General features: G+C 40.4%; 2 protein-coding genes across 3 annotated transcripts; one reads left to right on the forward strand and one right to left on the reverse strand.

Moving 5' to 3' along the window:
• The first annotated feature begins 724 nt into the window (after positions 1-724).
• Positions 725-16,661, forward strand: impdh1a (IMP (inosine 5'-monophosphate) dehydrogenase 1a). Of its 2 annotated transcripts, XM_054777049.1 has the most exons (16): positions 732-2,045; positions 3,571-3,669; positions 4,352-4,400; positions 5,827-5,928; positions 6,032-6,106; positions 8,748-8,954; positions 9,041-9,128; positions 9,199-9,398; positions 9,754-9,844; positions 9,949-10,044; positions 10,571-10,714; positions 10,885-11,026; positions 11,134-11,277; positions 15,326-15,409; positions 15,648-15,664; positions 15,818-16,661. In XM_054777049.1, exons 1-16 carry the CDS (start codon positions 1,810-1,812, stop codon positions 15,919-15,921), a joined length of 1,878 nt encoding a protein of 625 aa, XP_054633024.1. In that variant the 5' UTR covers positions 732-1,809; the 3' UTR covers positions 15,922-16,661. The 2 variants fall into 2 exon arrangements, with proteins under 2 accessions (XP_054633025.1, XP_054633024.1); XM_054777050.1 differs by lacking the exon at positions 15,648-15,664 and having other exon boundaries at positions 725-2,045.
• On the reverse strand, positions 16,268-22,214 carry prrt4a (proline rich transmembrane protein 4a). The gene is made up of 3 exons (XM_054777044.1): positions 22,119-22,214; positions 21,286-21,964; positions 16,268-19,517 (listed from the first exon to the last, which is right to left on the reverse strand). The coding sequence occupies exons 2-3, from the start codon at positions 21,899-21,901 to the stop codon at positions 17,446-17,448; spliced, it is 2,688 nt and encodes an 895-aa protein (XP_054633019.1). The 5' UTR covers positions 21,902-21,964; positions 22,119-22,214; the 3' UTR covers positions 16,268-17,445.
• Positions 22,215-23,214: the final 1,000 nt, after the last annotated feature.

Genomic DNA, 23,214 nt, shown 5'->3' on the forward strand with positions numbered 1-23,214 from the left:
TGGAGTGCCTGTGTAAAAAGAGTATGAACGCAACATAATGTTGTGTTACATATACAGTACTGTATATAAAATGTTAGAATTACACATACGCTTAGACAAATACATATACATTAAGAATATAATTTAATAGCTATAATATTTACATATAAATATTTAAACAATGCCAATCGAGATCAAATTGTTGTGATTTATACATCAGGCACATGTACAGGAGTCTTGAGTGCAGCTGTAGTTGCGTTTGCTTATCCAGTAAACACGTTTTATTTGTCCATTGATTTATGGTAAGGATAATTATTTAGAATATTGGTGGCCCACTATAGTGTTGGTGGTAGGTTGCTGTTCAGAATGTAGAAATCAATTAAGTTAGATTGCAGTCTAACTTAATTGCTAAAGTAAATGTTTATTTCAATAATCAGCCACAAACATGATGGCATGACTTGTTAATCGATGTTATGATCATGGGGGGGCGTAGGGCTTGTTTCTTTAGGTCACCAGGAGAGAGAGCAGAGCGAGAGTGAGAGAGACTGGGTAAGAGGCTTTTCTGGTTCAGTCCCTGGGTAACTGTCACAAGCAGTCAGTCAGTCACCTGCAGATGATGTCGAGGTCACCCTGGGTGACATGTATGTATATACTCCTGTTCTGTTTCATGTTTATTATTGAAAGCATAACAATAACATTATGAGAATAATAGTGATAACTCATACATTACAGCAAACTATTATGAAACCACCCTCATTAACTTTTTGTTAAACCTGTGTGTTTGTGAATTTTAATACAAATGTGTCGTTTTGTTACTTTGCTAATCTGTTACTTTACCCACTAGCGTGAAACAAGTCCATTTAATTCTGTCTGGATTCTCCTTTCTCTACGTCAAAGCATCAAAGCCTGCTACCTGTTGTGGGATTTGACCTAGGTCTCATTCACAGATCCGTCTCCTTGAGCTTGGCAAAAACACGCACATTCACACCATGCTAATCCTCCGAGAGGTTCAAGTGTCTTCTTGACCCATCCTTCCCTCCATCCATCCATTCGCTCTCTCTCTCTTTCTCCCTCTCAGCCCTGCTGCCTCACTCCACCCTACACACCCACCTCACTCCACCCCATAGTGTATTAACGCTCCCAATCCTCTTTGAGGCAGAGTGACGTCTGCCACTGTCAGAAACAGTTAAGCTGCAGGAGAAACAGTGGTGAGAAGCTTGTGCAGGAATAACCAAGCAGTGCTGATTTCCAGGGGACCTCCAGTGAGAAGGGATCGCTGCCACTTAAGAATTGACTCCCATCCCCAGCTGATGCTCATGCCGTAGGGACCTTCAGGGGAATAACATGGCGTACTGTCTTCATAAACAACTGAAAAGTCTGCCCAAGTGCTACAAGCGACAAAAGGATGAGCGCTGAGAGACTGGAGTACTTCTGGGCTGCCTACCTGTTTTAAAGGAATTTCACTGACGATCTTCTGTACTTTGTAAGGAATTATTCCAGAGTAACTAAGAAATCAAGAATAGTTGAGTGACATTTCCTGTTTGTTTGTGCTCCGCTACACTGGTGGCCAAACATTGACAGGACATCATTGGCCCATGTCAGGTGTGTCTGAAGGGTGTTTGTGTGAACATGTACTCCAAGGGCTGGCTGTGCATCCGTGCTTCTAATTGCTTTTATCGCAACAGCAAACTCAGTGTGTGTGTGTCTGTTGGGCTGTGCTGGGCCCACTGAGTGTGAGACTGTGACTTGGTTTGGGAGCCAAGAATCCTTGAAGAGTGTGAAGTGTCAGGGCCCCGTGGACTGTCAGTCATCGCCCTGGATTTCCTTGAGATGGAAGGTCATAATTATGACCGCTTCGGGGAAGTGGAAAGGGAGAACTACCACATTGACTACAGGAGGATCGTAGGGGACATGGAACCAGCAAGGCCTCGCATGCCTAACAAGGATGGGGAGCAACCCCACCATTATGGCACCTTTGTCCACTCGACGACACATGGTCACGGGCATGAGACGGCTGCACAGCGGTACAGTGCGACACGTATTCAAGCTGGGTATGAACCAGAGAGGTTAGTGTGACGCATAAATGGAAGGTTCCAATCAGAATATCACACCACACCTTTTATAATTGTGCAAAACACTTCATTACCAAGTACCATCTAAGGTGTTTTCACTTTCCGGTAGTGTTTGTCGTGCACATTTACAAGCCCATTTATCATGCACTTGGGCTGCCACCCAAATCCTCTTAGCTACTGAGCTTGCTGTCTTAAGTGCATGGAAGGAGTTTCTACTAACAAGGATGGATTCCTTTTGTTAGCATTTCCTGTCATTTGAAGTACTGTAGGATCTGGCAAGAGCATGTGTGCAAGACAAAGGGCTTTCCGAGAATGGCACTAAGTAGAGTGCAGACCTCCGCCAAGGTGGAAAAGTCACTGTTAATATGACATATTTCCAGATACTGCTTGGGGTGTCCTAATTTTGTCACATGAATGTAAATCACATTGGTGACGCCTTTTGTGGGTTGTGGTGAAAATGCTTTGCAGGACATACATGTAATACAGATATCTTCAAAGTTTTATACAAATGCTCAATGACTTATGGGCAGTTAGTTGCTAGACCTCAGACCTCCAAAGGTGTTTGGTAGATGGTGGCCATGTTTTTTCAACCAGTCTTGCCCAAATTTCACAAACGTGCTTGCCAGTCTCATAAAGGTGTGCACCAAAATTTGTGGTGATTCGACTAAACACCCTAAAGTGACAGTGAATGTGTTTTGAGTGCGCAGAGCTGTGTGAGAAATTTCAAATCAGTCTGATTTAGGGCGTCCAACTTTGTGGTTGAATAACAGTGCTACCATGTGATGTATGTCAGACAAACATAAGCACAGGCAACACAGTAGAAGTGCGTGTTTTGCCAGATTTTCAACAGGGCAGGAATAGAAGTTCATGCAATTGTGAAAAAATGAGGACACTCCATGGGTAATTCTCACGTTCTCCTTGTGCCTATGTGAAATGTGTCAAATCTTCACTGCCTATGTTTGAGTTTCCATCACTGGATGAACAAGACTTGTCAGCATTGAGGGCAATCTCAATGCTTAGAGACAGGGGTTAACCCATATCTTCATAATCTGGACCCGAACTCTATCTAAACACTTGCCCCCACAAAGTGGTGTCTATCAGACGCTACTTCCAGAATCTGGGAGGAGAGAGAATGGAATGACCTGCCAATGGTTCTTATCTCAACATAACTGAACACTTGTGAGATCCACTTGCACGTGCTGTTTGTACTATAGTGACCAGCACAACCATGTTAACGGACTTGCGACAAGTCCTGGTTGAGGAATGCAATGCCATCCCACAACAGTGTGTGACGAGGATGAGGCAGAGTTGTAAAATTGCCAATATGTCTTCTTTCGTTTTTGTTACTGTTTAGACCTCAATAATAAGGAACAGCAGAATTAGCTTGACTGTTTGACCTAGGTAGCGAAGATTTGGCACATTGGAATAAACACAACGTTCACTGCACAATTGCATGCTCCTTACAAATGTAGCGTACTTATTATGCCATGCATTCTGAGCATGTGTGTTTATACTTCAGCATGGCCGACTATTTGATCAGCGGAGGCACAGGCTATGTTCCTGAGGATGGGTTGACAGCGCAACAACTCTTTGCTATTGGCGATGGGCTCACCTACAAGTAAGATGCAGATGATGCAACCATGTACATACATTTCACCAGAGTGGAGCAACATCTTCCATGAAATGTTTAATAATATCAGAAAAACACATCTGCATGGCTTTTATATGGAGGATTATTTTGAGTAATACTACTTTCGAGGATGACTGAGTGCTGTTATGGACATTAAAAGCTGTGTGTGTGTGTGTATTTGTGTGAGATAATGGTGTCACTGTAGTTTCCTTAATGGGGGAGGGGAATATGCAGGGTTGCGCAGGGGATAAATTCACATTTCATTGGCTTGAAAGATTGACTGATAATACATGTTTAGTTTAAAAAGGGAGAAATTGATATGAACACGAATACTACAGTATACTCACATAACATAACATTAGGAACACCTGCACAGTCAAACACTTAGCTTAGAAAAAAAAACTACCGTCACAGAGATACGTATTTATGATTGACAGAGAGGTATCAATAGAAAAATATATTTATTATTGTGGTTGTTGTATTTTGCACACGAAACACAATGTCACAATGTTAAATGAATATCTCACAAAATGTTGATAATCTTGTAAAGGATTTTATAAGATTGTGAAGTGTACTTAATGAATTGTTTAGCACATTTTCCAAAAGCCTCCAGTTAACTGTTTGCATAGGTTCTACTTTCAGATCACATACATTTTGTCTTCCTTTCCAGTGACTTCTTAATCCTGCCTGGTTTCATAGATTTTACTTCTGATGAAGTGGTGAGTATCGTTTGACTTTTTTATATTGCCATGCAATCCCGGCATCATTGTAGTTAGTCTACTCTGCTCTATTGCTCAGTGAAACATAGTGTTGTTCATTTGACTGGGCTTGTTTTCATCTTTGCAAACTCTACTGGGATGATGTACAGGTCACATGGGTTCTTGCTGGAAGAGCAGGTGCTCGCTACAGACAAACGCCTGTGTCATCCAACACTGAGCAAGAGAATTTGGCCTCTAATAGACAGGGGTTGGCTGTTAAGCACATTCCGTGGTAGCGTGAAAACAAAACTAGCATTTGGTTAACAAATGTGCTGCAGATGCAACACTATAGGGATGGTGTGTGGCGATTTAACAATTTAATCTCCCAGTATCAATGCACACACCTTTGTTGTAATGTATCCCTGACTGCTGTGGTTTTCAAAGTGTGAGGTGGACCTCCCCTGCAAGGCGCTAGAAAACTTCAGGGGAGGCGTGGCAGCTGGAGAAAAACAAAGAAACGCTAATGTTATCAAAAAATGTATTTTTAATTCCTACAATGAGAGAGGAAAGAGCCTTGGTGTAGCAAAAAACTCAATAAAATAAGCCCTAAAAAAAAGTTTAAAATTTAGTGGAATAGTGGAGGACCGAAACTGTTTTATGTTCTCTTCGGGGAGCATCACTGGTAAAGGGTTACCCCTGAGGCCTGTAATGTGAAAGTGCACTGGCTCAACATACCCGGGCTTTGTGCTCATAATGCAGTTCAACAAAACCTAAATTCCCCAAAACAGAGTTTTTTTGGGGGGGGTTCTCTTTTTGTTGTTGAATAACTAAGTGTTTTGTTCCAGTTGATTGATGCCTCAGAGTGCTTATTCCTCCAGAAAATATTGTAATATAAGACCAACAAGCTGAGTACGCATGCAAGGACTGCTGCGACATCTGTGTCTGCTAACATTGGCCATATTCATATTTTATATTGCATTTTATTCTTAACGCTCAGCTCAAAAAGTAAGCAAATGTAGCATATTCTCTCGGCTGGAAATATGTATAGAGAATTTCATCAGGGAAGAAGCCGCTACTGTCGTAGTGCTGCCCGAATTATTCCTGCTCCCAGGTACACTGGGTTCACAATAAATGATGATACGAGTTACACAGTGAAACAGTGGCGCTTTCATAGCCGATTTTAAGATTAAACTCTGGACATAGCCTGGTTGTGACCAGGTTATGAGCTAAGCCTAAATTACCATGGTGATCTAGCTGCGTTTAAAGAGAGCCACCTCTGTACTATAGGCAAGCCTGGCTTTCCACTCAACAGACCTCACTAACCCATTAATTTCGCTTCGAAGTGCACCGCTATTGATATAATCTATCTAGTGATATAATACATCATTGCTAAGATGATGTGCATAAACTATCATTTGAATGCTTATTGTTGCTTGCCCTTTTGTAGGATCTAACCTCTGCATTAACAAGAAAGATCACACTTAAGACACCTCTTATTTCATCCCCCATGGATACAGTCACAGAGTCATCCATGGCCATTGCTATGGCAGTGAGTGCATTCATGCAGCATATTATCGTTCACCCGCTTTGCTTGTTGGACTGCTTTAAATATATGTTGTTTTTCTCTCCTGTTTCTGATTGGCTGGCTTCAGTTGATGGGTGGGATTGGAATAATTCATCATAACTGTACGGCTGAGTTCCAGGCCAATGAGGTTCGCAAAGTCAAGGTAAGATAAGAAATATGGCATTTTTAAAAATACACAAGTTTGTAAAAAACTTTTTAAGTCAATACAATAATTGAGCTTTGCTTTGGACCAAATGAACAGAGAGCACATCTTTTTGTGCATTTTAGTTCCCTCGATTTTTGAGAAACCAAGCTGGGTAGAAAAGGGACCAAGTTTACAAGCCCATCAAATGATTCAGGCCAGTCACAGCTGACTTAACCTGTGCAATGTGGACATAATGTAACAGTGATCCTAGTTCATTTTGCATTATTTTTCATTTTGATTGAGCCCCTATTAGAACCAGGGTGGACCAGAATAGGAACTGGGTCCTGTTTTTACACCAATCGTTTCTTTTAAGTCCGACGGGCTTGTAAGCGTGTTCCATTTTCCTGCCGATTCAGTTTCTTTTTACACTGCAAAAAATCAAAACAAACCAGAATGCCTCACAGCCAAACATGCTCTCTTTATGGTTACATAAAATCACAGATATTAAAATTCGCAGATTTAGTACACTTTCAAACCGCTAGAATAATGTATAAAGTTAATAATAACTCGTTACCCAAAAATCTAATCAAGTATTTCTCAATCAGAGAGGAGAAATATGATCTTAGAGGAAAATTAAACCTAAAACATTTATATGCGAGAACAACGCTGAAAACCCATAGCATTTCCGTGTGTGGAATTAAATTATGGAACGGATTGAGTAAAGAACTCAAACAATGTACAGAGATGAGCAAATTCAAAAAACAATACAAGCAGTTGATGTTTGCCAAATACAAGGCAGAAGAGTCCTGATTGTTCTGTCAGGTTTGTTATTTTATTTTATTTATTTATTTTTTTATTTTCTATTTTATTTTATTTTTTATTTATTTAATTAAATTTTATTTGTTATTTATTTATTTCTATTTATTTATTTATTTTTTTTATAATTTTCTTTGTTGTGTTAAAAAAAAAAAAGCTTTGTTCTTATTTATTTATTTATTTATTTAGTATTGTCATCATATTATCATTATTATGAATGTTCTCTCTTTTTTTGGGGGGAGGGTTATCTCACCGTTATCTATTATGTGTTATCCTGACTATCACTGAAAACATGACATGGAATCCAGGAAGTGAACTACATGTACTGTACTAGATGTAGAATGGATGGGGGGTAGGATTAAATAAGCTTTGCTTCTTCCTACTCCTTTTGGACATGTGGAACTGTCAAAAAATGATTCACGAGATGTATTCCATTGTAACCTTCATGTTCAAATAAACTAAACCAAACCAAACCAAACCAAACCAAAAAGAAAATTGGTGATTGGAACAACGCTAACAAACAACGTGAGGGGAAGCATTTTTTTGATAGCATTATTAGCTACTACACAACATTATACAATAAGGGCAATTCATTCACTACATAGATGCATCGCTTTATATTCCTACGATTCAACTACATCGATCTGGGTTCTCAAGTTTCCATTTAGGACGACATATATATCGATCTAACATCGTTTAAAAGGTAATCAATCGATTGAACCGATACTCGGAAATAAAGCATTGGATTTAAGCATGGCAGGCTTTATGTGAATGTGTGTTTTTTTTTAGCACTTTTAATGATAAAGACAATAAATGTTACTCGATTCATTCTGCCAAAACTGCCCAAACCAAATCTCAGGGAATAACCTTTCACAGGTATGACTTAACAATTACCTTTTGATAGTATTTGGCCCATAGACTGCATGATTTGGCCATTATAACATTGTTTTGAGAGCATAATTTGCCGACGTTGTGGAAAACACTGTATTTCCGCGCACAATTCATTGATTGATTGTTATCTCCCACTCTGTCACTATTTTCAGACATACTCGCATGCACATATGCACATACATGAAACATGTCAGCCATGAATGTGTATCCCTGACACACACGCATACACAGGCACACACATGCTGGCAGAACAAATGTGGAGTGTTGAGCTTAAGAATGTGGGATAGTTGACATTACATTGTACTAGCAAATATGTGGCTGACTGAGACTGGGTGATTGAGTAAGTGTAATATAATAACGAGTTATAATATTTTCATTCGGCCCGTACAGGTGAGAAAGTTTTCACACCCAATTGAAGACACCTTACCACATTCATTTGCTGAGGAATTTGCCTAATGTCCCTCACTATTTAAAGTAAATAATTAATCATGGCAAGGTATATCACCCTCTGTTCAGCCTGATTTTGTATTGCATTTTTAACTCATTTTTTGTACTCATTGATCATTTATTCTTACCTAAGTATGTCAGCATTTTATTAATAATTTTCCTTACAAAAAACAACAGGAATCTAGGAAACTTCACCTGCACTGTCCAGTATCCAGGTATTTATTTCACAGTCACGCTGGTTGAATTCTTGGCTAAAAAGTTACTGAATCGATTTAAAGTTACTAAATCTTCATTCTAAATGAACCACCGTCTTCCTTGAATCGTATCGGCAATCACGAATTGTGATATGAATCAAATTGTTATTAAAGCAAATCGTGACATCCCGATTATGCAAAGTGCACCTTAAAGGGAGGTCTTGAGCAAATTGTCTTCTTTCACACAATTATCAAGACTTGCTGTTACTAGACGACATGCCAACCTCAGACCCTTTTTTTGTTCTTTTCAGAAATTTGAGCAGGGCTTCATCACAGACCCCGTGGTAATGAGCCCCCGGCACACGGTAGGCGACGTGTTTGAGGCCAAGATACGCCACGGTTTCTCAGGAATCCCTGTTACAGAAACTGGCAAGATGGGTAGCAAGCTTGTCGGCATTGTCACCTCCAGAGACATTGACTTCTTGTCTGAGAAGGACCATGACAGACCCCTAGAGGAGGTGAGTACATTCAGTCAGTGATACTGAGATCATAGAAATACTTAATGCCTGTCATGGTTAAGACTCTATTTGGCCCTTTTTCAAAGGCAATGACAAAAAGGGAGGATTTAGTGGTTGCACCTGCTGGTGTCACACTAAAAGAGGCGAATGATATTCTACAACGTAGCAAAAAAGGTAAATTCAAGCAACGGTAGAGGAAAGCTTATCCACACCTGAATCTGAACATCTTCTTTTACTTTTTTAGGAAAGCTTCCAATTGTCAATGACAGTGACGAGCTGGTCGCCATCATTGCCAGGACAGACTTGAAAAAGAACAGAGACTACCCTCTGGCTTCGAAGGATTCCCGCAAACAGCTGCTTTGCGGAGCAGCAATCGGTACGAGGGATGACGACAAATACAGACTGGACCTCCTCATGCAGGCTGGGGTGGATGTGGTCGTCCTGGTGGGTTTTGATAGCATTGATAAAGCTCAACTTGTATAAATAGATGCTAATTGCTAGAACATAGAAAATAAAATTAAGCAGATAGCTTTGTAAACACCGCTATGATTTACATATGTGTTTGTTGAATTTAATAATTATTATCGTATATAAGCTTTTTCTAACGCGGCATAAGTTTATGACTAAAATAAAACAGAAAAATCAACTTGTATAACTTCTTTTTGCACTGTAATTAAATATCACCTAAACTATTATGGTTGAATGAAAATGAACCACTAACTTAGTCACTCACAGACCACTAGTTCAGTCTTATTAAAACCCCGTAGTGCCTTCCCATTCACCATCTTCTTTTCACTAGGACTCCTCCCAGGGGAACTCTGTGTATCAGATCAACATGATAAACTACATTAAACAGAAATACCCTGAACTACAGGTAGTTGGAGGAAACGGTGAGTTTATTTACTGAAATTTACTGTGAAATCTCACCTAATGAAGTACTGCATAAAGTAATTATGTACTTAAAATACTTCTGTCCATGTTGATGTCCCTCTAGTGGTGACAGCTGCCCAGGCTAAAAACCTCATTGACGCGGGGGTAGATGCCCTCAGGGTTGGCATGGGCTGTGGTTCCATTTGCATCACCCAGGAAGGTAAAGGTGCCTTGTAAAAGTGCCACCATTGAAGACCACAGTCCTCCGAAGGGTGCAAGCCCTTGAATTAAGAGACATGTTAGAGCCCTGCAGGCATAATTGCTCAGATTATTTTTTTTTGGTCAAGCCATACATTTCCTTGGCCAATTGTTGCTAGGCAGCATTTGTGTAGCGTGCTCATTTCTCACACTGCCCCACACGGCGGAGAAAGGACACAGACACACATGGACACACTAATTGATTGAATAACTGTGAAAGGCAGATTATAGGATTTAGATCAAAAATTGACCTTTTATTATTTATTATTATTATTTTATTATTTATTATTTTATTATTTATTATTTATTTTATGGGTGAGGCCATTATTTGCAGCTTTTCGCCATTTGGGTTGTCGAGAAACAAAAGTACTGAAACACACCTAAAGCATAAACAACTGCTCCTTTCAGGTTAAAATGTAGTTTTTGTATTTTTTCTTAAATTATGGATATTTTTAATCAAAGTTGGACTTTTTGTTCTTTCTCACCAGTGATGGCATGTGGACGACCACAAGGTACATCAGTATACAAGGTTGCTGAATACGCTCGCCGCTTTGGAGTGCCCGTGATTGCTGACGGAGGTATTCAGACTGTTGGACACGTGGTCAAAGCGCTGGCTCTGGGAGCATCGACAGGTAAGACACTTCTGCTGGTTACCAAACGACAAAAGTGACCTCATTCAGTGGATGAAAATGTCTGTCTTTACAAATATCATAATGCATAGCTTTGATTTGCAATGCCAGACAGGTTTGTTCTTGTGGTTGTAGTTTCTATTCATCCAATTTCTTTTTTTTACCCTGCACAGTGATGATGGGCTCACTGCTCGCCGCGACCACTGAGGCTCCAGGAGAATATTTCTTCTCCGACGGGGTGCGTTTGAAAAAGTATAGAGGAATGGGCTCCTTGGATGCCATGGAGAAAAACAACAGCCAGAAACGCTACTTTAGGTGGGAGCCAGGAAGCCCTTTTGGTGTAAACGAAGTAGATTGACACACAATCCTAATCATTTTTATTTATCTTTTCTGTGTATTTCTCTGTGTTTTCTTGTGACCAGTGAGGGAGACAAGGTGAAGGTGGCTCAAGGTGTATCAGGGTCAGTACAAGACAAAGGCTCCATCCATAAGTTTGTTCCTTACCTCATTGCTGGCATTCAACATGGCTGTCAGGACATTGGAGCCAAGAGTTTGTCCATTTTACGGTAAGTGCACGTGTTAGTATGTTGTTGTTGGTCCACCAAGCACTTTAGATGGAAAAAATTTGCTTTTTCTTACCATCTATAATGTTTCTTTCCACTGAACAATGTGCCGTGTACTAATCAATATTCTGATTAATACAGAATTTCACAAATTTTAGCGCTGTAGCAGTAGATTTGCAGAATTGTACAGATTATTTTTCTGGCACAAATTAGATATAGTTCCTGCCGAGTCAACTGTCATGACAGTATTACACTTGATGCTAGTTTTTCAGCTGCACAGAGGGTGAGTATTTAATTAAAATGCCCTGGCCGAAATGCTCGAAAGTTTGGTTGCACTTCACCTCAAAAGCTGCAGACTCAGCCACCTGCAACAAGGGCTTGAATGTAATATGTGCAAGTAGCGTTGCGTAAGTAACTTCATTTTGCTCAATTGATACACACCTCTTGCATGTAGGATTAACTAGCAAACAAACACACGTTAACGTAACGGTAGTCTATCATAACCAGAATTGTGTATCAGTTATCAATTTCTGCTTGAATTGTGCAGAATGTGTACACTTAAAGTACTGTAAAATGTGTTTTTTTGCACATTCCCTATGTTCTGTATGGCTGCTGGTTTTGCTGTAATTACGGTAATGGCTATGGTTTATTTTAAACATGCATCAAAGTTACATTGGAATACACCACATACATGTAGTACAATTCACAATTCCACGTCACATTATAATCACTATGGATAAATTATATACCATTCATAATCAGTATATAATAATGCGTGATGAACTGCTTGTACTGTTTTTTGAAATGGGTTATTTTAATACATTGTTTCAGTTCTTTACTCAATCCACTTTTTTGCATTGTTCCCATGTATAAAGTGTTTAATTTTTCCCTAAGGTCATATTTCTCCTCTCTAGTTGAGAAATTCCTCTCAACCAGAGAGGAGAAATATTAAATTTTTGGGTAGCAGGTGATTGTTCGCTTAATTTTGGCTGTTTGAAGGTTTACTAGATCAGCCAATTTTAATAATTGTGATTTTAGGAATAAAGGGTTTGTATGTTCTCTATAACTATTATCTAGTGCTGCAGCTATCGAATATTTTAGTAATCGAGTATTCTACCGAAAATGTTTTTGATTAATCAAGTAATCTGAAAAAACATTTTAGCTTGGTTAAAGAGCAATTATAAATAAACACGAGAAAATAAAACATTTCAGTAAATAATGAACGACCAATTGGTTTAATTGTATATTCTTTAAGTTTTATTTCTTAAATTCACATTGTGCATAGGAACAAACTGTATTTTCTTGGGTGTGATGGACTACATGATGGTGCTTTTGTAGATTAATTTATCCATCCCAGACTGTTTACTGGAAAACAAGAGAAATAATTACTTTACTAAGACTAAATTACGTATTACACTGTGCGGTTCTAATTCCTAAACTTAGACAGGCTAACTAGAAATACAAATAGTCCTTATAAAGATAGTTTTTGCAGTGTTCAAAGTAAAATGAAGACACCGTCTGCAGTGAAACGCATTACTCTTAAGTGAGACAGACATGCACTTCCTTGCTCCATTACAGTATAGTCTGCTAGAAATGAGCAGCTACTGATTAGTGAGCTAAAATGTTTATTTTTCATCTTACATCACAGCGCCCTGTTTTTGCAGATGAAATAAACCCTGTATGAAGTGACGTTACCATCGTAATAAACTGCCACACATTCAACAGTAGTCATAATTGAGAAAGCGAGCCCCACACACGACTAACGTTATGTTAGAAAGTAGGGATGAGCCAGATACTCGTTTTAAACGAGTATCCGTTACAGATAATGCTTTGCTGCAGAGCACTAGCATGAAACGAGTACAGCTCATCATTATCCGCAATTGTGAAGGATAATCTTCATTGGGTAAGTACTTATGTATTCACTCTTCACACTCTGTGATTGGCCAGTCACACACAGTGACCGCCCCTCCCTACAGTCAGAGAGGGGAGGATGCGGTTCATTTGATGTCACCAACTGGCGGAACGCCAAAAGTACAACCCCAAGACGCAGATAAGCAGAAGTCCGTGTAATAAAAATGTATTAAGGAATAGTTCATACAAAAATAGTGAACACAAAAAGTTAAAGTACAACTCAAAACTGCCTGGCCTAGCCACGGGGGGAAAAAAAACTATACAGAAAGCGCAGCGACCACGGTACTAGCAGGAGAAAAATACAGAACTGAAAATCACTGCTGAACTGCAGCAGGAACAAACGCGAGTACTTACAGGTCGACAACCGAAGACCAGGCAGGAACAAAAACACAAACACAACGCGCCACTGCTGGGAAAAGCTATTCTAGCTTATACAGAAGAGTGGACCAGAAAACTGAGGCATGGAGGAGCAGGCAACAGGTGTGTGTGATGACAGGGTATAAGTAGTCAAGGTGGAATTGCTTGCAGGTGTGTGACCCGGCCAATCAGTGTACTACAACACATGACACAGGGTGTAATAGTTAAAGTGCTGCTGTTTTTAGTCGTGTACAGTTAAATTATTTTGACTTTTGGTCTGAATCTGGCACCCTTATTAAGAGTAGTTGCAAATTTTGTGCTATATACAAGATTCTTTGCGCTTTTGAAATTAAAATGCCAGAGGTGTAGTTTATACCGGAGGAATCGCTTAATTATGCCGATCGCTGTAAGCACTTTGTTTGATAAGGTCCGTGTGGTGGGCCAACTCAATGCTATTTTCCAAACAGTTCTGCAGGCCGGATGAAATTGCAAGGCGGGCCGGATTTGGCCCCCAGTCCTGAGTTTGACACGTCTGATGTAAACGATGCCCAACCCCAGTGGACACTGCCTTGGGTGGATATGTTTTCATTTTTAGTGAACTACAAGGTCTGAGACGGTTTTCTTATCTCACTGCTCGGCTTTTTTTGTTATGTTTGATATAAAGCTAGCTCATTTAATGTTTTGTTACATACTAAAAATCAGTGTTTGAATGACAAGAAATGAAAGAGTACCTTTTTTGCACAATTGTAGCTTTACTGTGGATTTAAATTGGCTCAGACCTGGCTCAGTAGAGTGGTCGTCTCCCAACCTGAAGGTTGCAGGTTCCTCCTGTGATTGTGTATCCGTGGGCAAGATACTGAACCCCCAGGTGCTCCTGATGCTGCGTCATCAGTAGGTAAATGTGCTCACAGTGTCAAAGCGCTTTGAGTGCCTTGGAGGTGGAAAAACATTATACAAGTAAAGAGCATTTACCATGTAGGCTGGCACTGCATAACAGAGAAATTAAGACAAGGATGCGAGTAATAAGACTATGATTACAACTTCTATAATATTCAACTGCTTCACATATAGACGAAAGAACAGGGAAAATCTGTAGTGTTACAGGCATCGCCTGGACAGCTATGTAGTGGGGGTCTTGTGTGACCTTTGGCTTTGGGCATGTGCAAGGGGCCAGGTGGAAAAAGGTGGGGAGAGAGGCTGGAGGCCTAGACGCATGTGCTGTGTGCTGAGCTGCTCTCTTGCTGCCACGTTCGAAATAAATGTTGTCGAAGCAACAGGGAAAAGTTTTTTTCTTCACTGTAGTCAGGTCGCCCTTACTACGGTTCGGAGTTGAATAACACTGATAAGGTAACAGTAGAAACAGCAAGGCAGAAAGAGAAACACAAAGGAAATTAGACCAAAAATATCTCTCTGAGAATTTTTTGCCATACACATTAATTTTGCAGCTCCATCATTTATCTTGAATAAACAAAGAAAACATATTTGATTTCCTAGTTGCATCACATATATAGCCACTTGTTCAGGGTAAAGTGTTTGGCGCCACATTTGTGCCAAATAAAAATAAAAACAGCACCAAACCAGTCGCAGTAATTATGCTGTTTACGTGGCCTAAATATATTTAATTACATTAACCTTCTAGTTGCATCGCTGCATTAAGTTAAAATGTGAATTCATAACAATGAACAACAGTACCATCTGTTGGATATGGTGAGGTACTGCCTTCTGCCGCTGCAGAATTGCCACTACTGTACTGCCTTCATTGACTGAGCTGTCTTTTGCACAGGTCAATGATGTATTCTGGAGAGCTGAAGTTCGAGAAGAGAACTATGTCTGCGCAGATGGAAGGCGGAGTTCATGGCCTTCACTCGTAAGTTTTGATGAATTTTTGCCTTTTACTGCATTTTCCCTTCTCCAGTGTGTCCATTTGTCATCAAGTTCGTGTTGTCTTGTGTATTTTTAGTAGTTGATGGTCACCCGCCAATTCCACCCTATTTTTGACACGCCCTAATTGTAATGCATTTACAGTAATGCAAGAAGCATTTTAGAGTTGTAATGCATCAAACTTGTTTTTTCTCTTCCTCTTCTTGCTCATGCTATCATGTTAGATATTCTTTTGTACCATGTAAGTACATCCATACTGGTATTTGTCCAACCTTTTCCACTGTATTATTATATTGTCCCCAGTCATGTGTTTCACATCCATGTACAGTATATAGTGCAATATCATCACCACAATAAAAATGTACATTTTGGTATCTTCCCTTTACATTTGTAGTTATGAGAAGCGGCTTTACTGAGGCCGGAGGAAGAGGAAACACCCGATCAGGACCGGATGTGCCTACCCCGGCACTACTGAGCAGACACACAACATACATGTGAACAAAATGTTCATGTTTAATGTAATATCCATGTTCTATACATCATGCTTCATCATGTTTATCAACTATTCTGTTGATACCTCTTGAAGAACAGCTAATTTATTCATTCTGGACACGTATAGGTACACCTGCACAATCTAATGGCATCCAATACAATAATGGTATCTAATATATAGTAATGCATTCTGTTGAGAAATGTCACTTCAACAATATGTTATTGTATTGTTATTGTAGTTTACAGTGGTGAGGACATGCACTACATACTAATATTTTGTCTCATTTTGCATTAGGGATAGGTGTACCTAATTAAGTGTTCCCAGAGCACAGATTGTTGCATTTGTTGCATTTAGTTACAAAAAAAGGCAACAACATTGTGTTTTGACTGAATTTTATTTCATCACAAACCGTCACAAAAATGTCATTTTACGGAAAAGTTTTGATTATTTTTTTGTTTGTTTTTTAGAACTTGAAGCCATGTTGGAGGAGAAAATATGTGTACATACATTTGCATTTGCTCATTAGCTTTTTACCGGACTGCTTCGTGCAAATTCAGAGTAATTTTCTCCAAATGGTACATATGTACAGTATAGTATGTGACCTCACTCAGGATGTTGTGGTGAACTCTTCAATAAAATGAGCTGCTGTATGGCAGAAGGAACAAAGAAAGAACTTGTACAAATATGTAATATGTACTGCATATTGTTTGAATTAAATAGAAGACACTGATTGACAATATCTTTGTTTGATTGTGAAAGATAGGACAGTGTCATTTTTCCTGTTGTCACAATAACAAGAAAATTAAATACAATTGCTTTCAACATGGTGGCCTAGTGGTTAGCATGTTGGCCACACAGTCAGGAGATCTCTGTGTGGAGTTTGCATGTTCTCCCTGTGCGTAGGTTTTCTCCGGTTTCCTCCCAAAACATGCATGTTAGGTTAATTGGCGACTCTAAATTGTCTATAGGTATGAATGTGAGTGAATGATTGTTTGTCTATATGTGACCAGTCCAGGGTGTACCCCGAACTCTCGCCCGCTCGCTGCTAGTGATGATAATCGGCATAGAAAATAGATGGATGCTTTCAACACAGTTGGGTGTTAAACTTCCGGTCCTGGCATTGAGGAATACCCATATACACATGCACTATCCCGCCTCTGTTATGGCTCTGATAAAGACAGAAAATTGCAGGGTTGACTTCATCCCCCCCATTTACAGTAGTGTTAGTGCCATTTATACAGAACAAAAGCCGGTAAACAAGACTTAACAAGCTTTTTTTTCTTCTCCACAATAATTAGCAACATGATTATATTCATGCTGAAAATGTCATTGATTATATTAATATTAAATATGTACAGTACAAATCCAATTCAATTCAAAATATATGGAATTAAGTTAAGGTTTATGTATTGCAAAAATTATTCACATTTTTGTTGGTAATTATTTTTCTGTCGATAATTTTCTGTGATAAGTTATCTTTCTTAAAGTAGTTGAATTACAGAAGGGATTACAAAGAGACAATGCTGTGGTTACAAATCAATGGTGTCACTGCAAACGCTAAAAGCATCAATTTGCCTGCAAACATCAACAAACTCTGCTTGTACAGCCAAATCCCATTCTAACTGTTTGCTCTCACTCAGTTGTTTGGTCCCTGCCAGTCGTCCGCATCCCAAACTGTCTTTGGAGGCTACACTCAAAGTTCGGTAACGTCTGTGATAAGACAAGTGAGGGATGGCGCGTGGAAGGCTATTCTGCGCCATGTGTTGCCCTCTGTTTGCCCAGGAATTAGATCGCAGTTTTCCTGCCTCTTTGGATTTATTGCAGAGACCCAAAGTTGATCCAGAGGCACTCCCTTTCCAGTCAAACTGCTCCTGTGACATTGGTGGTTTATTGTTGAGGGATTTCTGTAAAACATGAGGCTTGGAAGGTTTAGAGTTCTCTTGATCCAAGTCTCCACAGGAAGAGGTTCTGTAAAGAGAACTTTCCATCGAGGAAGACCCTTGTTTTAATGTACCTTGCTTGGGAGATCCCAGTGAATGGCTAGAGGAACTAGGAAAGAGTCTTGACAAACCAAATATACTGTGAGTGAATAGGGATTCACTGAACAGAGCCTGGTCAATGCTGCGAGACAAGTCTATTGGAGATGGAGGCCGTAAGTCCCCGGTAGAGTCAGCCCCCAGCCCTAAATTTATCTGGGAGGATAGCTGGAACTCCAGTGCATTTTTAGGCTGAGGTGGACTTGTGTGTGGTAAAGCAGCTCGGTTTTGCCAAGGCATTGAGACAGATCCAAATCCGTTTCCAGGAGGATCCGCCACATAGCTTAAAGGAAGAATCTCTGATTGTCCCTTTGTGGTGACATCACACACTACCATCTTTTCTGGTTGGTCTTGTGACCAGGAAAGTACAGGAGAATTTGCGCTACCGGGAGAGGGCAGGGTTAGCCCTTGTGAGGGGGAGCCACAGGACAGTCGAGACCAAGATCCTGGTCTGGGATGAGTCTTGAAGGACTTGCTGTGGCAAAATAGAGGATGCGTGCCAATGAGAGACAAACCGAGACACACACCAGCCTCACATAAACGACATCCGATCTGATAGCCCCACCAAGGCCAAGGTAGGAAGCCGTCACTTTCTACCCCACCCATACCAAGGGCGTATAAGATTCCATAAAGCTGCAGACCTCCACATCCTAACAAACACAAGGTGGCTCCTATTCCAGCACCTGCCGCCCTACCCCAATCTTCCACATTGGCAAAGGGGCAACTTGTGGGATGAATCATCTCAGGAGATCCTCCACACTCCCCATTGTCATTCAGCCTATAGATGTGTTTTGTGTCTACTTGTATAAGACAGAAAAAGATAACGTAGGAGCACGAGAGGAAGAGTGTGAGGCACACAAACACACCATGAGGGAGCAGGAGAATGACAGTGGGGAGGCTGGAGAAGAGCTGGAGAAGGCCAACACATCCCAGAGAAACCCCAAAGTGCACCAGGGATAAACATAGTAAGAGGCAAGGTTTGGGGAGGGCAGAGAGTGAGGGGGATATGGCGAGTGAAAGGGAAAGACGCTTGCGTGAACGCAGGGAAAGAATGAAGAAGGCCAGGGAAAATGCAGAGCTCAAACAAGGGAAGGGAAGTTGGGAGAGCAGAAGAGAGCACAGAGGTGGAAGACGATCTTGGTGACTGTAAGCGTCGTAGAGCAAACAGAAAGCCTGAGTTCCTGTGAATCCTAGGAGGAACAAGTGCAGGAGGATGAAGTAGGGGCTTCCAGATGGACACCGGAAGGGAAGTCCTAACAGGGAGACCACAGAGATCAGGCCAAATACCGTAAAGACCGATCCAAGACCGTAGATGTGGGCTTCCCAGGCAAATCCCCATGTGGCAAGGGCAGAATTCCAATCTGAGTACAGAGGGACAAAAAGGGCAGCGCTGTGAGCCAGAGAGGGACCCAGTTCACTGGGTGTGAAATCATCAAGGTCGATGGAAGTCCATATTGGGACGGTTGTTCCCCAGGGTTTGACTGATGTGTTTTTGCTGTCTTCGTCTGTCTGGAGAGGGCTGTTAGCCTTTGAGACTTGGTCATCATCACCATCTTTTGAGACATCTGTCAAAGAACAAGAAAATAACTCTTCAGTCAACAATAAGAGTAAAGCCAGGTACACACGATGATAATTATCTGGCTGAAGGAATTCAAAAAGGGAGGATCACCAAGTGCTTATATAATGTGTCCTCCAATTCTTACCATAATCGAAGTGATAAGAAGAGTTGATTAAAAGAAACAGATAAGCTAACAGCTAGCCTAGATTGTTTTTTTTCTTGATATTTGCGGGCAGTCTGGGTACCCTTTGGCGCATTGCTGCCTCTCACAGGTCAGTCGTCCGGTAACATTTGGTCGCCCAAGACTTCTGGCATTGGGGATGAGACTGATTGCTGGTGGACAGATCATTAACTTAAAAATCTTAAAGGGTCCCTGACATGATTTATCAACTTGACTTAAATATGTTATATATTGTTTGTATTTATGTACAACATTGTTAAATTTCTGAAAGTGAACTGTAAATTTTCAAAAATTACATTTATAGTTCATGGCACCAACCATGACGTGGTAGCTCTGAGCTCTGTTCAGTCTCATTTCCGGAAGTGACACGATTGGCGTACTATCACTCAGCTACACAAACATAGCAGTGCACGAGACAGAGGGTGTTTGCAGTGATTATAGCGAGGATTTGAGCAATGTGTTAATAGTTTTCAAGGAGAAAAGAAGGGAGAACCATTTTGAGATGAAATAGAGAACTTGCATAACATGGATTTAAGACTTAAGACATAGAGATGAAGAATGGTCGCCTTCAAAACACAAAATGGTAAGTGTAAATTACTTTGGAGTTGCTTATCCTTAAATTATTGTTTTAAATCGGCTTCTTACTGAGCAAAAGGGGTCTTTATTGTCAGATTTATGTTACATTTTGTCGCCGTCAAAACTGTCTTTGGACTGATGCTGTCACTACAGTGATGTGTGGTCCAGAGGAACTGAGTAGATGAAGCTAATCCATAATAAAAGACAACAGGCTTGTAGCAGGGACTCTAACTGGGTCACACAGACTAGGGAGCAAGTAACGAGCGAAATGCCAATATCGACTTCACTGCTGCTCCAATTTTGCTTGGATATTAATAAACATAGACCAGATGTGTTGTGTATACTCACAGAATCATTTCACTGAGAATCTGATGAACGATTCTGATTGTGCAACTCATTCAAAATAAAATGTTGCTGCGATTTAGTGGTGGTTATAAATGGAATGCGTTCTAGTTCTTGTCCTCTTTCATTATAAATCGATTGTTTCCAGGCTCGCCTGGCAACACTAACAGGTGCTTTTTTGGGAGTGCTCATTAAGAACATGGAAAGTCAACAGAAAATCCTTTTGCGACAAACACAATTCTGTCAATGCACCAATGCTTGCAGGTACGACACCATCATGTACAAGTGAGTAGTACTGTTCGTTTTATTCGTCTCTGGGACTACGGACGGAAACCAGCACTGTGTTAGATATGGCAAATTTACTGCAATTTATGATATGTCCATTAAAATGCAGTGTCACCTCCAAGTAAACACGAACATCAAAACCAACATTCAGCATAATTAATTTTAAAGCTCATGCGGATAATATTGTTGCTAGCAACAGTAGTGGCATATGGTAATTAGTATTTTATTAGTTGTACATTTTGATGTCTAGAAATTTGACTCTGAGCTGAGCGCTGTTTGACAAATCGAGGACAGATTCACCCTACTTTTCTGACTAGTTAATTATTATTAGGCTTAATAAAACATAGACAACACCAATGTGCCATATTGGTATTAAGTAAAATACAATTACCCCTTTCTGTCTCCATGTTAGCTCCCTTGATCAGAACCACATCCTCTGTATCTTCTACTGCCTTTGTTGTAACAGTCAATGTCCTTCTGGTGGTGATACTCTTGTCAGCACCGGGTGCAGGTCTAGTCTTGGATGTAAAATCCTGATTTGGACCGTTTGGTGAGAGTGGACCAGAAAGAAGGAGTGGAACCTGCCTATCAGGTGGCTTTTCCCAGCTCTGAAAAGTTGGCTGATGTTCTCCAGGCTTTGTGGTATGGAACATAGATCCATTTGCAGTCAGGGGAAGTCTTGTAGGAGAAGAAGCTCTTATTTGAGTATGTTCTCCGGCACTCTCTGTTGGCCTTGTTGCTTCCCTGTCATTTTGATGCAACGATGTCATCTCTAAAATCAACTCTGTATCACTATATTCCCCCAGAACTCCCTGTCGATCATCTTCCCAACTCACAGGTAGACTGGAGGAGTGTTGAAACATGTATTCACCTGGAAATGAACCCAATTCACGAGTCCCATATGAGAGTTTCATCTTGGAATGTTCTCCGGTTAGGCTTGTGATATGAAAAGAGAGAAGCCACCACAAGTAGGGAGAGAGATGGTAAAGATTCCACAGAAAGAGCATGGTGAGGGCTTGGGAAATTCCTTAATCACATCTTCGAGAGGATTTTAGGTGATCTTTACATACCTAGAAGAAAAATAATTATTGAGATAAAGACAATAATGCATGAGGTGGGAGATCCATAATGCACAAACACGAGAGTGCAGAGGTCCACTAACAACAACAGCACACAGTGATGCACCAACACTGACTTTTAAGTAGCTTATTTCAGCATTCTTACCTCATCCGTAGCCCACTCTTCTGCGGATTCTCCGAACATGTCGCACTCCAACGCTGTATGGCTTCACTCTCACTGTGTAGTGCACTGTGTGCTTTTTGTACACACAGCTCTATGCCCCCCCCTTCTCTGGCAGACACATGGGACAGAACCCACCTCTTCCAGATAAGCCCCGCTCTTGCACATTGTGCTGCTACACATAGACAGTGGTCTTATAGTTTATTATTAATGAACATATGTGGGTTCAACATGTTTAAGCTTTTTATAGCAGTTGGTTTTGTTTTTAGAATTGCATAGCTGCCAGATCAAATGCTCTCGCGGGTCATATATGACCCACAAGCCGTAGGTTCCTCACTACTATGCATATGTCTATTGTACCCCTGCCCGTTATTTTTAGTGTACTGTATATAAAGTACACTAATAAAGAGGGCAAATGAAATACATAAATATGTGATGGGAGCAGCAGTGGCTGCAACCAATAGTGCACTAACCAAAGTGGATCAATACATGGCATTGAATGCAATTTACAGCTGATGCTGTGCCCTTCGTGCTAAAGTGGCCAACGCATCAACAGCTCGGCATCTACATCCCAAAGCAGAATATTCTCTTTGAATAGCATACATGCATAATGTATGACAGTGGGTGAGCGCTTGCTCAATCCTAGTGATTGCACTGTCATTAAATAATACAAGTATACTGCACTGTATGTTTCAGAACTTGATTGTTGCAAGTGATTGTCTTTATTTTCCTCTTGTTTTATTATATTTTCTCCTATGTGGTGCGTTTATCCAGGGGGGAAATCCAATGTCCTCATGGCCTAATTCAATTCCCCCAGTTAGGTCTAAAATAGACACTGATCCACATACCTTTGGCTGTAAAACAAAGTCATACATTCACACAGTCACACTTCTTCGACTGGTCAGCTGGTAAGATTGGAAACATCCTAAACTGACTGACCAAACACAGTGGTTGACTTCAAAGTCAAAACTAATTTTCTAATAGGAAATAATGTGAAAAAGTGAATGAATTCATTCCACGCTCAAACTGACACAATCATACAACCTTTAGTAACTATACAGGCAATGTTTTAAGTCACTTT

This window comes from Dunckerocampus dactyliophorus, chromosome 5, assembly GCF_027744805.1.
Source record: "Dunckerocampus dactyliophorus isolate RoL2022-P2 chromosome 5, RoL_Ddac_1.1, whole genome shotgun sequence".
Lineage (NCBI taxonomy): Eukaryota > Metazoa > Chordata > Actinopteri > Syngnathiformes > Syngnathidae > Dunckerocampus > Dunckerocampus dactyliophorus.